This window comes from Sabethes cyaneus, chromosome 1 (assembly GCF_943734655.1).
Source record: "Sabethes cyaneus chromosome 1, idSabCyanKW18_F2, whole genome shotgun sequence".
Lineage (NCBI taxonomy): Eukaryota > Metazoa > Arthropoda > Insecta > Diptera > Culicidae > Sabethes > Sabethes cyaneus.
This window is the reverse complement of record NC_071353.1, coordinates 54,970,647-54,987,802: the sequence shown is the minus strand read 5'-3', so window position 1 is coordinate 54,987,802 and position 17,156 is coordinate 54,970,647. Positions and strand designations below refer to the sequence as shown.

General features: G+C 35.0%; 1 protein-coding gene across 1 annotated transcript; it reads left to right on the top strand.

Annotated features, from left to right (window-relative positions):
- The first annotated feature begins 933 nt into the window (after positions 1 to 933).
- Positions 934 to 15,368, top strand: LOC128735798 (E3 ubiquitin-protein transferase MAEA). The gene is made up of 3 exons (XM_053830287.1): positions 934 to 1,186; positions 12,324 to 13,297; positions 14,105 to 15,368. Exons 1-3 carry the CDS (start codon positions 1,148 to 1,150, stop codon positions 14,274 to 14,276), a joined length of 1,185 nt encoding a protein of 394 aa, XP_053686262.1. The 5' UTR covers positions 934 to 1,147; the 3' UTR covers positions 14,277 to 15,368.
- The last annotated feature ends 1,788 nt before the right edge of the window (positions 15,369 to 17,156 follow it).

Here is a 17,156-nt window from a genome sequence, read left to right as displayed (position 1 = left end):
CTGATTACAAAAGTAATCTCTGATTACTACGCACTTTTATGCCTTACTGGAAACCCCCTTGCGAGGGATTGATTACTGGTAATTAGAGGTAATCAAGGGGTTTCCAACAGCAATGATTACTCCGCACCTTTGAAAAAAGTTACTTTTGATTACTTTACTCAAGGGGTTTCCAGTAAGGCGTATAAGTACGTAGTAATCAAAAATTACTTTTGTAATCATTTACGAATTAATTACGTAATCAAGGTAATCAATGGTAATCAGTAGAGTAATCAATGATAATCTTAAGTAATCATTGGTAACCATGATTAATTTATAGTAATCACAAGAGATTGATTAGTGGTAATCAGAGGTAATCTGTAAAGTAATCAAAAGTAACTTTTTTCAAAGGTGCGTGGTAATCATTGCTGTTGGAAACCCCTTGACTTTACTGATTACCTCTGATTACCAGAATCAACCACTTGTGATTACTAAAAGTTAATCATGATTACCAATGATTACTTAAGATTATCATTGATTACTCTACTGATTACCATTGATTACCTAATTAATTCATAAATGATTACAAAAGTAATCTCTGCTTACTACCCTTGGATCCCTAGTCAAAATTTTCTATTCGCACGGAGCCGAAAAAGATTTTAAGACCTGTTCGCTCTTACATGAAAACCCATGCCAAACTGTCAACGTGTGGGGTGAAAACAAAAGCAAAAATATTTCTCTCCTCTTTTTCTCATGCAAAAATCAGAAAAATATCAACAGCTGCGTCATAGCGAATTAAGGGTAACTGCAAATCGATTTATCTCTTTCACACCTTCGTGTTAAAATAGCTGCTAGAGCAGTAACCTATATTTTTCGTATTTTTGTTGTTATGGCAATCGTAAAATGAGAAGTACAATACGAACGACGGATGATCATTAAATAGAAACAGAGGAGTATTTGCCTGACTCGCTCGACTCGATAGATTCAATTTTGTGACAGCGAAAGATTTTGCTTGTGATTTGGCGAATAGGCAAAGATAAAGTAGGGAAATTTTTATTACCTGCGAACGTTTCGAGTTCCATTACCAAGTTGTCTTTTTTATACGGTCAAACTCGAAGATTCGCTTATCGCAAGGACATTTATATCCGACCCTGAATACTGATACGGATAAATGGCTGAAATAAAGGCCATGGAGCACCCAACTTTGAAGGTAAGCTGCTACGTTCGTTTCTATTATTCGACATCTGGCTTACAAGCCAAAAGAACTAGTATGTTAACGAAATTTTATTTGTCATTGAAAGCTGCGTGTTTTCAAACTATCCGATATGAATCGATAATCTTTTTTAACTTTAAGTGAGAAAAGAAATTGTTCCTGAGGTTTTAGTTTCAGCATTTGCGTCGTAAAAATTTAGATCATGTAGAGTCGCTAGATGCATTTTTCCTGTGTATAAAATGGTTTCCTTTTTTATTGCTCCCCGAGATTTGGGCGTTTTCTTTTATTTGATGGTTTATGGAGGTACCTATTTTCAGAATGCTAGGTTGAATTCGATTTTTTTTGGTATATTATTTAAAAAAAAAGCCAAACGTATCTAGCATGACAAATTATTAAATAGTAACAAGTATTTTGCAATAGCTTACCTATAGCTTTTTGTTTACTTGTGCAAAAAAATGACGTAGGTATATTACAGATAAAACCGGAATCATTCTATATTATATAATATTTAGCATGATCATTGTTTGAAAATTTGTCATTACTATCTCCAACCATGAAAAAATTAAATTCTTATATATACTCTATATCTATATGAAAACAAACATGTCTCGTAACCAATTATGTTCAGTGTGTTTGTATTTAATTTGTTAACTTTGTGTTTTTTTGTTGAGCATTGACATTAAAACTACATACTAATATTTTCAAAATTAATTTGTTAACACAGAATGGGGCTACGAAAGAAAACATTTTTACGGCATGCATTTATAGGTAGTAGGGCAGTTTAAAATAAAAATATTATTTTTTAGAACTTTCTAAACGTTCTCAAAATATAAAACGTAATGCCATTCATATTTTATCCTCCTATATCATTAACAGTAATAAAAACATGTATTATAATTTGAATGCATTCCTTTATATGAAATCTTATACCATTGACGATTTATTAACCAATAAAAGATAATACATTTCTTTCAATTAAATTTCATGCTATTGACGATTTATCGAATAATAGCTGGCTATTCACAGTCCCGGTAATAAATAAAATTGTTATTTTTGTCAAATAATAAATAAATAAATATCAAAATGTAATCTTAATCTTCGCCTTTAATATATTGACCGTTCTTAATTACGAGAAGAAATTTCAATTTATTTAACCCAGCAGTCAGCACATTCACAAATTAGCTGAAAATTCATCGTGATTAAATTGAATGTTGACCTTTTGAAACACAACCGTCTAGCATTACGCTTTACGAGTCATTTCAGGTTAAAAGTAATACTAATTCAGTTAATTTAGGAACTTGCCAACGGAAATTGTTCCCACTTGGAAACTCCAAAGCGCTTATCTACGGATGACTAAGCAGGATTTTGAAAAATAGATTATCTGGTCTCTTTATTTTGCATCTAAATGATTTTTTTTTTTCTAATATTAAATTCTGAACTGTATTTTGTTTTGACTAGTTAGAAAGTTATCAACAACATAACGTAGGTATTTCTTTTTTGAAAAGTTTGGAATGGCACATTTATGTTGTGTACTTTTTCATTCAACGCGTGAAAAAAACTTGATGTATTAGTTTATCCGGAAATACAATATGATATCAACACTAGTACTGGCAGCGAACAGTTCACCTTGAGCGATTGGTTATTCCCTTTTTGGATACCGGTCATGATATCATTATTCACATATTATTTGTTCTAAAATGGAAACAACATCAAACAATTATGGGATACGCTCAGGTAACAGAGCGTCAGATTTTAAGTAGCGTGCCTCAATTCAGAATGTTGAACCAAAGATACGTGCTTATATTTCGTTGTACTTTAAAATTTGTCAACAATACCTACAAAACTTTTTCATGTTTGAATCAATAAAAATTTCTTGACGACTCGTTTTTTATTTTATTAGTTTCATAATTTAATTTTCTATATCAGAAAATTACATTTATGTTATTTGACCGTAGATTTTAGAACAATGCGGAGATTAATATTGGAAAGGTTTTTTACCTAAAACGACAACAGGTGAAGCACATAGTAGATTCTAATACAGTAATACAGTCCGGATTCGATTATCCGGGTTTTTAGACTCGATTATCCGGGTGAAAAACAAAAGAGAAGAAATCAGTGTTTATTTTTCCATATTATATTAAAAATCCAATACAAAACTTTTATACAGTACTTAAATTTTAGTTCAAACCAAACCAACCAATTTTTCGAGCAAATCACATAAAGTAAGCATCCTGGAAGAGATGAACCAGTTTGATAATATTGGGGTGTCACATATCACCTAAGAGAGCCACTAACGTATAACTTGACCTTCATTTAAATTTTGCTTTCAACATGCGTGTCACTAGGTTAGTTACCTTGTATTTTGAAATAATCCAAATCCGTGTCACTTACTAATTCAGAACTCGGTAACCACGGAATAGTATGAATATCAGGGCATTCCTTAGCTGATGTTGGTTCTCCAACAATAACGTGTCTACCTTAATATTAAGAATGCAGGCCGTTTCGATAACAACTCTTTGACATCTTTAATTCCTTTGCCGTCTTTAATTTAATGACTTTGTTGCACGTCTCTCCACTGCTTCATGCTTGGAAAATTGCGAATCTTTTACTCATCATCTCCCAAGATACTTTCGAGCAAGTAAAACACATAAGTGCTAAATTGGCTCCACTCTTAAATTGTTCAGCAAGATTGATAACTAAACGATGAACGTGCCAGAAAGGTTTGGAAGAATGCTTACTGCGTATAGAAAATTCTTATCTAACTCAATAAATAAGCAGCATAACTAAACATGACCTGATTTGATGTTATGGTTGAAGCGCCAATTGATCACAATGATAATCATAACATGCCAACAATCAGAAAATTTCAAGTTTCGAACACTTCAGTGACATCTCTCTGCATGTCCGGAACTTAAAGGTTAAGCAAAATAGTCGCCTGTGAACTGCAGCAGGAATCAGAAAGCTCAGTTGGTGAACGAAAGTTGATCGAGGCGAGACTAACGGGACGATTACTTTAACTTTGCACTTATTAGGTTAAATACCTGAATACCTGAAATGTAAACTCGTTGAACTGTAAAAAATCTGCTTATCACTAAAGAATGCAACATAACAATATGACACTTAATTTTTTTGCCCTTTCAAATTTCGAAAACTTTTGAAGGGGGGGGGGGGGCGACAAACTTTTTTTCAAATTTGTATAAGCCTAATTTTGTACCAAAAAAAATCAGTGGAAAAAATCGTAAGAAAGGAATTTTCTGACCTTTGGGGAGATAGATCAACAATAAAAAACATTTATGATACCTAAAAGTCAAAAAACTTAGCATACCAAAAATATTTGTACCAACAATAATGATTCGATTATCCGGGCTGAAAATAAAAATGAATACCAAGATAATCGAGTCCGGACTGTACCTCGATATACGACTACGTTATATCGCAGGAAAAACGAAATGTATTCCTATTTGAGCGAAATTGATTACAAATTAATGCAAGAACTTTTCAAACCGTTAACTTTTAAATTTCATGATGATCGCTCTTGATAGTTTGAAAGATACATTAAGAAATGCGAAGAAGCGCAGAGAGTGTGTGTTAAGATTTTGTAATTGAAATTTAAAAATCTAAATAACGGAGTTGTATCATATCATATCATAGATAACTTACAAAATTTAAAAAAAAAAAGAAATTATTTTCGCACAGTAGCAATGCTACTGTCACACCACAAGGAAAGTTAATTTAGTTTATTTATTATATATTATTTAAAAAAATTTACGTTATATCGAGGAAAAAGTTTTGTTATATCGAGTTACGTTATATCGAAGTTGCATTATAACGAGGTATTACTGTAATTTATTAACATAGGATGAACCGATAGCTGAACAAAATACCCTGTTTGTTCCCTGTAAGCTCACTAGCTTATGAGGATTCCAAATGTTTTAACATTACTGGTTCACATGATCAACCAGAAAAAAGAAAATCTTGCTTTGTTGAGTTACGACCACTGCCGAAAAAAATAGAAATCAAGTTTCAGCGAGTATGGCGAATTGTAGCAATTAGTAGTCCATTGGGAAATAGTTCTATCGTGAATGAAGAATCTCCGTGAAGGATTTAATCAAACAACAGTTTTACGCAGGTGAGGAATAAGTAAAGTAAGTAAGTAACTATTTACAATTAAAAGGCTGAACAAAATAAATTTTGACATTTGAATTATTGTATTGTATGTACTTTACAAATAAATACATAATGATAATAATATATGATAATTAAATTAGAAAACGAACGTATTTACACTATCGAAGATATGGTTTAGCTGAATCACGAGGAAGCAAGGAATGCAACGATTATTAAGTGCAATAGGTTTTAACCATGCAGCCTTCAATGACATCGATACCTTGATACGTAAGTGCAATGTAAAAATATTTCATGCCAATCTCTATTTTTTGGTTGTATTTCAGATGGAGCATTACGTAGAAGAAAATGGCTTTTACCGATCGGAGCCAGATATGCAAGATGCAGGGCCGCCATTCTATTCTTCCCCGGATGGTCAACCTCATATCCTAGAAACGTTGCTCATCAATCAGAATAAAATATTGGAAAATCAAAATAGAATGCAGCAGATGATAGCCTCAATGATGACCAGCATCGATTACCTCACACAAACTGTAAAGGTCAATCGAACGCCTGGTAACCCTCAAAACGCTCTGACAGATTTTACCGATATGGAGGCCGTATGCGTCATTCAGCCAGTGAATTCAGTCGACGATCTAAACCATATCGAGGAATCACTGAAAGATGATAGCAATATGCGGAAGCATTTAGCTGGAATGAGTTTTATATGTGGTTCTAACGGCAAGGCCAACGGAATGGATTGTTGCTACCGTTTGATAGACTCCTTTATCACCAGATCTTTTTTATTGAACTGCTCTTGGACCGGCAACACTAGAGACCTTGATGGCTCAAATTCTGGTGACAACGCGCGCTCAGACGCAAAAAGAAAAATTCCCTTGAAATTCTACAACAGATTTCGCGCTCTGTTTTTCAGGCTAGTTAAATTAGCCGACAAAGACTTCACCGAGGTAGAATGCGAAGTATTTTTCAAGAGAGTGCTTAAAAATAGCAAACAACGAGTAGAAGCTAAGATGACTACGTCAAAGCACAAGAACAGACCATCAAAGCTTAAATACAAACGGCACAAAACGGGCGTGAATTCTACCTCAATAGACAGTCCACACGAAGACATCCCAATGTTCGAAGCATCAGAGACGAAAGATAGATTAGATAAAACTACTTAAAATGTATGTGTTCTGTAAACCGCATCTCAAATTAAAATAAATTTCAACCTTATTAGAATGAAACAGCTCAAATTGTCACTTTTCTCACCGCTTAATGTATGATTCGCTGATTTATTCCACAAAAATTCAACAATTCATGGTATAAGCTTTTTACTGGTTATTGATAATATTACATACACGAGTGTAATTTTGTCTCAGTTCCAAATATTCAGCTAGCTTCTAAAAATCCGTTCACTGAAAATAGTTATAAATATTACTTAGTTTAGTACCGTCATCCGGGGCGAGATTGTGCCAAAAAGCATATATTTTTGTTCTTTAGCTCAGTATACACACAATTTAGGAACTAAGTTGATTTCAAACCTGTCAATATATACTAAATTGTTCAATTAACAACTACCGTAGAGATGGTTTAGTTATAATGAAACCTAATTTTACTGGAAGTGCATGAACTTTGGCACAATCTTACCCCTTCTAGGGGGTGACATTGTGCCAAAAACTTAAAGTTAGGCTAAAAACCTAAACAGTGAACATTAGCATAAAGTATAAAGTAGTTCATATGGGGCCGTCCATGGACTAAGTGGACTATTAGGGGCAGGGGGTCGGCCAAAAACAACGCATCATACAAAAAGTATGCACGAAAATAACCCGGAGAGCTGTGAAATAACTAAAAACGAGTTTGTTGTCAATGGACAGCCTTTATATAGCCTGTAGCGTTTCTAGGGTTAACAAGGGGGAGATATATGAACGGGTGTATCCTAAGGGGGCATACCTATTAGATCATTTAACAAAAGTAACCATTACTTCGTTCGAGAACCCGCGGCCGCAGAACATGTGGCCTATCCCACCCCCCTCCCCCTCCTTAAAACTGGCAGTTTATACACGGTATAATATATACGTCTTATATTAGAGTGTTTATTCCAAGTATCTGAAATTTCCAGAAAAACAGTAAAAATTAGTTTAAATTATTTAGCAGACCTATGATGCTGTTTGCTCCAAAATGGATGATGCAATCTAATCTGTCAAAATATTGTGCTCAAGAGTAAAGAATGTGAGTGTGCTGGTGTATACTGACGTGTTTTTGTTGTGTATGAGAAATCCACAAATTGGATCGATCTATGGCTTGGCACAATCTCACCCCCGTGAAGCTCGAAAAGTACAAAGTTTCGAAAAATATTATTTTCGTAATCAAAACTAATCCAACGCATAATAACCTTTCAATGCATTATAAATTATTAGTTTATATACCTTCAAAATAGCAAGTTGATGCGATTTCTTGTTTGGGTTGGTTTATGCGGGACATTTTTCACAAGCGTTATTTCCGCGTATTTTTGATCGCGAACTTTGAAACCCTGTTTAGGCTAAATAGTTCGCTAATATTATCTGTGTTCCATTCTAAGTTATGAATAAATATGTTATGTTCATCATCATTTTGAATTTAGGTCACCAGGTTCTATAGATATAATAAATTTTAACAAATAAACATTTTTGGTTTTTGGCACAATCCCACCCCCGTGGCAAAATCTCACCCCGGGATGGCGGTACTCTAATCAATAAAGGCGCAGACACAATGTAAATAGATTTTAATACGCTGCGAAAACTTGCCAAAAAATCCATGGAAAAACTCAAATTTCCGCAACGTATTAAAATCCGTATGCATTGTGTCTGGCCCTTTGTTGATTAAAGTTTCCAGTCTTCATGTGTGTATGTACCATATGATACACTTTTTTAAACATGTCCAGAGATGGAGTGTTTTTACATGATTTTTAACGTAACGCTCTTTTGTATAGTGGGGTGCCGCCTTGTAACATATCTAATTTACATAAATACCCGCCCCCCCCCCTCCAGGCACGTTATCTAATTTGTAAATGTTTCCTTATTGATCGAACAGATTATGGGACGCATGGTTGGAATAAAGTGTTGTTTGGAAATGATAATCAACGTTACATCCTTCTAGGTAACGTTTGTTACCTTTATGATACAAATCAGGTGGCTCAATCAGTTGCTTCGCGGACCCGGTTTTCTATTTTGTCAAGATTGTTCATTGTTTTGGACTGTATTGGATGAATAGTCAACCTAAAGGCCTAAGGCATATTGTAATCATGCAAATGATAGTAAATTGTTCACTATACATACTTCTCTAACCAAAGATTAACAACGACATATCAAAATTTCTATAAACGATCAGAAGTTCTTTGATAGGCACCTCAATAGCCATGAGCTATGCCACGAGAAATATTCCTAAAAAACCCGATTTAATCCACCTAGTGGTGAAAAGAATCTCTGTTATACCATTTTAGCTCTAGCTCTTGTGAATCCTTTTCTCCAAACGAAGGAGATAGAATTTTATCTGATAACTAAATTTTTGCAGCAGTCCCAAACTTCGTCATGCTTAGCAACAAAAGGACCCATTATAAACGGAAAATAGTGAACAAAAGCCTTCATTTCGCTAGCAGTCGCTCTGATGACTACACTTTTAGATTTCTAAAAATATTGTTTTTATTGATCAATTTCTTCAATTAAGTATTATTTCAGTGTAATTTCACGCATAGGACTCATTTTATCCATATCAACCGTTAGCCATAATGCATATCAACTCAGCAATTTTATGAAAACAAGACATCGAAATTCAAAATTGCTCCGATTTGATTCAAATTTTGTGGGCTTATTCCTTTGCAGTAAATTTTAGACCCGTGTTTTTATTTGTCACTTGAAGCTCTCTTTTCTGAGTCAGTGTGGTCCCAAAAATGATCATTTTTTGCCGTCTTTCTTTCTTTAAAACTTCATAACTTTTGAACCACTGAAACGAGTTAAATGATGTTAATACCAAATGGAAAGTATTTTAATAAGCTTCTCAGGAAAAAACTTTGGGCGGCAGCTCAAACCCATCTAGCACCAAATTTTACAAAATCTTACAAAGAAAAAGAAAAAAAGAAGCGTTACAAAATAAATAGATGTTACTTTGCGTATTTGACTCTAGCATTTTCATGCCTATTCTGTGTATAACTACATGCCGCAGATGCCATATAAAATACAAAGAAATATTCTGTTATGTAAAAATTCGTGAAATCTTCCAAATTTTTATGCCACATGGTTGAAATGGCAATTTAAAAATAAGGTAGATAAAAACGGGTCAAAATAGTAGACAAAATCGGGGGTACCTAAAACCGGGAGTAGATTAAACCAGGAGTAGATATAACCGGAAAACCACTGTATTCACATTCTAAATCTTTCATTTTTTCGTGCTGCTCATTTTTTGATTTTTTGGAATTACTCACTATACCAGCTACCTTCCTGAGAGACGTAGTTCTACGTCAAAAAAAATCTGATCCAGTGATGTATAAGATGACGATCAAAGTATGATGCAGTAAATTTTCATATAAGACTTCATTATTGCATAAATTGTAACAGTATATCAAAATATTTTATCAAAAGAGGGGATTGCCACACACTTTTACAGAATATTTTACCATCAGGACATCAACTTGGCCTGGATCCAGTTGAAACACATCCAACTGTGACGAAAAGATTTCGTTAATTTTTTATTAATTGTAAAAATGGAGTCTTTGAGCAATTGGTACTCTGCCAGAAAAGAAGACGAATAAATTTTGACTTTAAATTTTCAGGTTACTATAGACTATATTTCGCTTTGATTACTTTGAAATACGAAAAATATTTTGTGGTATGTATATTTCATTAAATACGTCAAAATCCGTGTGACTGAAAAAGTATTTAAAAAAAAGGTAGATAAAAACGGAAGTAAACGGTAGACAAAGTCGGGGGTTCCTAAAATCGGGTGTAGATTAAATCAGGTGTAGATATAATCGGGATACCACCGTACAATAGTTCATCACAGCAGTAAGCCAAAAAGAGCAGACTCCGTTACTGTAAAAGTCATGCATAGAGTGAGAGTCTACACTGATGTTCATCACAGCATGAAAAGAGGGTAGTTCATTGAAAGCGGTATGTCCTTTAATTCCTGTTTCGGAAGGCCTTTGTAGGTTAACATCTTCGTCGTAATTTTTTATAGTTCTACGAAAGGAATCATACTCATCTACATCAACCTGACATTGTTCTCGTGATCTTCGACAAAAACGACAATAGTAATTGGCATTGAACGAAAGAAAATTCAGCTCAGCATCTGATGTAGACCTAGGTTATCACCCTGCAGTAGAACAAGAATAAACTTTACTTTTATCTCCTTTCCATCGACCTCAAACAAAATTCCTCGTTCCTCGATTTCCTTGAAACGTTGTATAACATGTTTCAGTAACTTGTTTAAGTTCTTGTTCATTAGCGTCAACTTTCTTTATCATACAAGCCACAAAAATATTGTTAAGTTTAGAACTTTATTGCTCTGGAACAGTTGGGCAACTGTAATATGAACCACAAATAACATGTTTCTTATTAAGTGCACTTAAAGGATCGTTAATTTCGAAGTCATCAGAGTTGTACCTACGAAAATGGCAAAATTGTATCATTACAATATTTTTTTTAAAATAATTTTCCATAGCTTGCCATTAACAACGCTATTTATATCAAGCTGCTTAGTATTTTCTATTGTTGACTTAAGAATATCCGTGGTATTAAAAATGAAGATGAACTCGTAGTTGATCGATTATTAGCTGTATCGAAGCAATCGCAGCCGGAAGCCTTCTTGGTTTATCCAGCTTCTCCACGAGCGATAATGGCGGCTATTGAGCACAAGTGGGCACAATCTTTTGACATTCATTGCAGGAGCGTCGTGTTCGCCCTGACGGAGTTATTATGGAAACATCCATGATTGTTTGTTGTTCGATTGTAAAAATGTAAACATTGTTTAATTTGTCACATAATTATTATAGGTTTAAATTTTTATAAGTGTACCTTTTGCATTTCTTAACTAATTTTATTTCACATAGGATATATCATTCCTATTCTAGACGAAGTAAGCAAATTTCGCTTATTATTTACTGTGTCCGGTCATACTGCCGCTGGAAGCAAATCTGTCCCATGTTACAAAACACGAAAATGAGAAAATCGCACTCAAAGTTGAAAAACTCTGACAAAATGTTCAAAAACTTCAGTCTATTTTGTAAAACTTGAAAACATTTTATATGAAACGATATATGCAGTGAGACAAATATGCGTCAATTTTTTCAGTGGGACAAATTATCTTCAAATTTTTTTAGAGTTTTTCTAGCATAGACACCACGTTTTCAATTAATATTTTCAAAATGCGTATCGAATATTAACGTTAGAAAACAAAATATCGAAAATGACAAAATGTAACATGGGACAGTTATGCTTCCACCGGCAGCATAGAGGACACGACACAGTTTAAAAAAAATTAAGTTTTTTCATCCAAATTTAAACAAAACAAGTTGTTTTGGGAAACAACTTCATCAAGCCAACGTTCAGAAATATAGCATCTTTTTTTATTTATTAAAAACATTTGCAACTACACTTTTATGAAATTTTCTCAATTCTCTTTGTGTTATTGGTTGAACCGTTCGACAGGTCTCATTTGTTGACCTTTTGAAACAAAGATTTCATAATTGGGACACCATGAAATAACGTTCCCACCTATCATATTTTCGTTGATTTCCGGGTCGTGATCAACATCGGAACGAGAAATAAATTCCGGGTTACGGCCCGGTCCGTCTGATTCAGTTTGATTTTATAGCGGTCCGTTTCCGTTGCGTTCCGGTTCCAGTCTGATTCCGAGCAGATGGTCCAGATGCAATACTTGCTTATTTAAAGAATGCACTAGATAAATATATTTTGAATACTTTTTATATCTCAAATTGACTTTAGCAGCGATTTTGTTTTTTTTTATTTTTAAATGTTTTTTTTATTTCTCCAACTAGGTACCGTATGAAATTCTTAACAAAAAATTTCGCATCGCTCAGAAAACATTGGACCGCGAGCTGAGTCAAATTCAGAATGCTGCGTCCGAACTGGAGAAAGGTTTATCGGATGGTTCGGCCGGTTCGGAAATTTCTCGCTTGCTGGGTGGAGTCGTAGAGCGCCTTCATATGTTGAAACGTAAAGCAGAAGAAAGCATATCGGAGGAACTGTCTGCTGGCTTGGTTTGCAAACGCCGCTTGGAACATCTGAAGCAGAACGTAAATCCGTCCATGGATACTACTACGATGGAACTCCAAGCGGCAGCTACCAGTCAGTGGAAGAAGGTTCGACTTGATCGTATGATCGTGGAGCATTTTCTACGGTTAGGTTATTATGACACGGCGGAACGGTTAGCGATCCGCAGTGGAATCCGGGATCTCACCAATTTGGACATTTTTCAAATTACCCGCGAGGTCGAACGTGACTTGGCTGCTCGAAGCACGGCTAAGTGTATTATCTGGTGCAACGACAACAAATCGAAACTGAAAAAAATAAACTCGAATATTGAGTTCCAACTTCGAGTACAGGAGTTTGTGGAGTTGATTCGTGATGACAAACGCCTAATGGCGGTAAAGCATGCCCAAAAGTACTTCCCCGCTTTTGAGCACGAGCAGTTGAAAGAGATTCGCCAATGTATGGCCCTACTTGCTTTTCCAGTAAATACTGAAATCGAACCTTACAAGACGCTTTTCGATCCCCAACGCTGGAACGATCTGGTTCTACATTTTCGGCTGGAAAACTATCGATTATTCCAGCTACCAGCACAATCGGTGTTGAGTGTGGCAGTTCAGGCTGGTATATCTGCGCTCAAGACGCCACAATGCTACTCGACCACATCAAAGAATATGAACTGCCCGGTTTGCCAGAAGAACATCAACGAAATCGCAGAGAATCTGCCATTTTCGCATTGCGCCCAGAGCAGGCTGATTTGCAGGTAAATATGAACAAATTTGATTATATACACTTATTTCACAGACACGAATGCCATTACAATGCCATGGTGAAGTGCCTTAAATAAAATGTAATAATAATAACACTTATTTTTGAATACTTCGTACCGCAGATTCGATCGAATGTATTTTAAAATACTATTGTCCCTTGATCGAAAACCCGATACTTCATATTTAGGAATAAGACCGATTGATGGTTGCTATATGGATAAAGTGTAATCTGATGATTGTATATATGAGCATTTTCACATACATTTACCTGAAAATAGCGATTTTGGGCGGATTTGCTCCGAGTCGATTAAACTGTACATTTGGTCTTTTTCTAGAATTCATGAAACGTTGAAAATGTCCCACCTTTTCGAACGCGATGATTTATAACCGTCACGAGTGCAAATTTAATTTATTTTGTCAATTAAACCAACAGCTTATGTGCTAGTCGAACAAAATATACGCGTTGAACTCACTCACAACCAAGCGTGTTTTAGCTGCGACATGTTCAAGCTACCAAAACAATTATGTAACGCGTTTTGTTACCAACCAACACTACGGGTAATATAAGCTTGTTGTAGATTTGTCTGGATAAAAACAGTTTTGGAAGAGACTATCATTTAAAAAAAAAAATGTAGTTATTGTGTACGAGCTAAGTTTCATTGGAATTAGAGCGGGTTGAATGCATATAAGTGCTGGCCAATTCTACCTCAATATACTCATATGCAACTATGTGTACCTATACCTATTTAAACTCAAATTAAGCAAATATATTTCCCGTTCCATTTCCTTTTTCGTTGTAGAATTACCGGTAAACCACTGAACGAGCATAACCTCCCGATGATGCTACCAAACGGGCAGATTTTCGGTCAGCAGGCAATCGAACAGATGCGACGTGATAACGACATTATCGTTTGTCCGAAAACAAACGACAAATTTCGCTCGCCGAAGATCGAGAAAGTATTTGTTATGTAGTAGAATGGCCAACATTTCATCATGATTGTCATCGGCAAACCAGGTTACGGTGTTATGCAGTTCTTGTTTTACTAGGGTCCTGTACATTTCAAAATTTCAAGGACAAACGTCCAAACATTTAATTGGGGTACTATTTTTTTTATTACGATAATAATTGGTAATATTTTACCACGATTAGCTTGCAATAGTAGTTTCCCCCCGTTGGATAGTCACTTTTATTTTTTATATTTTTGAAAATGATATCAAAATCAAAGTTATAAGACAGAATGAGTTTCAAGAATTCAAGTGGTTTAAATTATTTTTCAAATTACGTGTAATGTAGCAATAGCGTACGTATATCAATATATCATAGCATATAAATTATAACATAAGATACGTGGATGAGCCATTAAAGCGTCGTTGGAGTTCCCAGAGACTAGACGTAAAAACGTTGAATACCAAAAACACGCCATCTCTACGACTTGAACACAGTCTGTTTCTTCTATGCTCTATGCAAATTATTACGGTTTTATCTTTAAACACTTTAATTTACTAACAGTCACATCTCATCTGGAAAGAGTTAAGGTATTTGATCAATTTTTTTAAAGAAAAAAAAACATTGGATACTTTTTATTGATATTAAAAATTAGCATTACAATGTGGCTGTTTTGCAGAGATTTTCCAAATTATATTTATGGGTTCTTCAGTAGTTTTATTAACCATTGTTTATTATCTTTATTTTATACTTTCGGCAGAACACAATATAAATATCGTGTGTATACCCATGATGTATCATTACTTATAAAAATAAAATATCGGACAACATTCAAAATACTATAAATCATAGCATTGAAACATCCAAGCGTTGTATCAAGTATTAAGAGCAGAAATGCTATGATATTATTTTAATAATATTGCAAAATACTAGAAAAGGCGTATTCATTATTCTGTTTGATAAAATTAAAAAAAAATCTGCGCATTTAGTGTGGTCGATATGGGATTGGTCCGTCGTTCATAATTTTAAAGAGTTTATTATATTTTATAATGAGGAACCCATTTTAGGCCGACTGCGACTTTATGAATACAATTACAATTGGATTAGTTTGTTTTATTTTCGTGTCATGGAAGGTGAAGTTTTTATTGTAAGCAGAACGTAAAAGACTGTCCCTGCATTAGTCCCTAGGACTAACTCACGCGTAATTGTTTATTATTACTAACCTAGCCACAGATGGAGCACGATCATTTTAAATCGACCCTGTATTTGGCAAAACTGGTATTTTTATGTTTAGTATAATTATCTCAGAAGAAACTCGTATATTAATATCTAAAAATTTAGGATATTATAAATCCCTCCCATGGGTAGGTGGTTTGACGCGTACTTCGGCTAACCGACCTAAATCTCAGTTCCGCACGTAGAATGTAATATAGTTTAAGTTGGATATATGTGTAGCATATAGTATTGCATAATTTACCTTTACGTGTAGCATGTGTCTCGCAATGTGGAATGGAGCGGAATTAAACGGATCTGATTTTAAATCAAATTCGTCTAGGCCGAAGCACCAGGAGGGTTTACTCAGTTCCCTAGATGAAATGCTGGTATGCACAGAAATTTTACTAGAAAACTGAAACCAAATCCTACCCACCATTCATGAGCTTTTGACTTTTTTGTTTATAGGAGACTAGCTGACCCGACAAACTTCGTATTGCCACAAATTAACCTGTGTTGTACATAAATCATGAATCTCGGATGATCTTTGTCACTTCTCGAGTTTTGCAAGCCCCCCAGTGGGCGGCGCTTCCGACGGCGGGTCACCGGCAACACTCGCGACCGTCTCGTCCTGAATGATCTAGTGTTACTATAGATAGTTTTTGTGGTTTTGTTATTGATTAATGTTTTATGGAAGAGTCTCGAATTTCTCGAGTTGGATTAGTTTTTGAGTTTCGCAAAAATTTCTGTTTTATTTGTATGAGAGTCCGTATCCCCCTACCACAGGGGTGAGAGGTCTCTAAGTATCATAAAATAAATTCAAGACTCAAAAATCTCCTACATGCTAAATTTGGTTCCATTTGCTTGATTAGTACTCAAATTATAAGGAAATTTGTATTTCATTTGTATGGGAGCCCACCCTCTTAAAAGGGAAAGGGGTCGTAATACACCACAGAAAAAAATTCTGCCATCTAAAACTCTCACATGCCAAATTTGGTTCCATTTGCTTGATTAGTTCTAAAGTAATGAGCAAATTTGTATTTCGTTTGAATGGGAGCCCCCCCCCCTCCTAAAAAGGTAAGAAGTCCTAATTAATCATGGGAAAAATGGTTGCCTCCAAAAACACCCACATGCCAAATATGGTTCCATTTGCTTGATTAGTTCTCGAATTATGAGGAAATTTGTATTTCATTTGTGTAGAAGCCCCCCCTCTTGAAGTGTGGAAGGATCCTAATTCACCGTAGAAAATATTTTTGCCTCCAAAAACCTCCACATGCCGAATTTGGTTCTATTTGCTTGATTAGTTCTCGAGTTATGGGGAAATTTGTATTTCATTTGTATTGGAGCCCCCCCTCCTAATGTGGGAAAAGGTCCTAATTCATCACAGAAAAAATTCTTGCCTCCAAAAACACCTACACGCCAAATTTGGTTCCATTTGCTGGATTAGTTCTCGAGTTTTGAGGAAATTTGTATTTCGTTTGTGTAGGACCCCCCCCCCCTCCTAAAGTGGGGAGGGGTCCCAATTCATCATTGAAAAAAAAATTGTCTCCAAAAACACACACATGCCAAATTTGGTTCAATTCGCTTGATTAGTTCTCGAGTTATGAGGAAATTTGTATTTCATTTGTACAGGAGCCCCTCCTCTTAAAGTGGGGAGGGGTCCTAATTCACCATGGAAAATTTTCTTGCTCTCG

Coding starts and splice junctions, on each gene's coding strand:
- LOC128735798 (XM_053830287.1), top strand. CDS start 1,148: ATGGCTGAAATAAAGGCCATGGAGCACCCAACTTTGAAG. Junction 1,187..12,323: donor TGGAGCACCCAACTTTGAAG/GTAAGCTGCTAC, acceptor TTCTCCAACTAG/GTACCGTATGAAATTCTTAA. Junction 13,298..14,104: donor CAGAGCAGGCTGATTTGCAG/GTAAATATGAAC, acceptor TTTTCGTTGTAG/AATTACCGGTAAACCACTGA.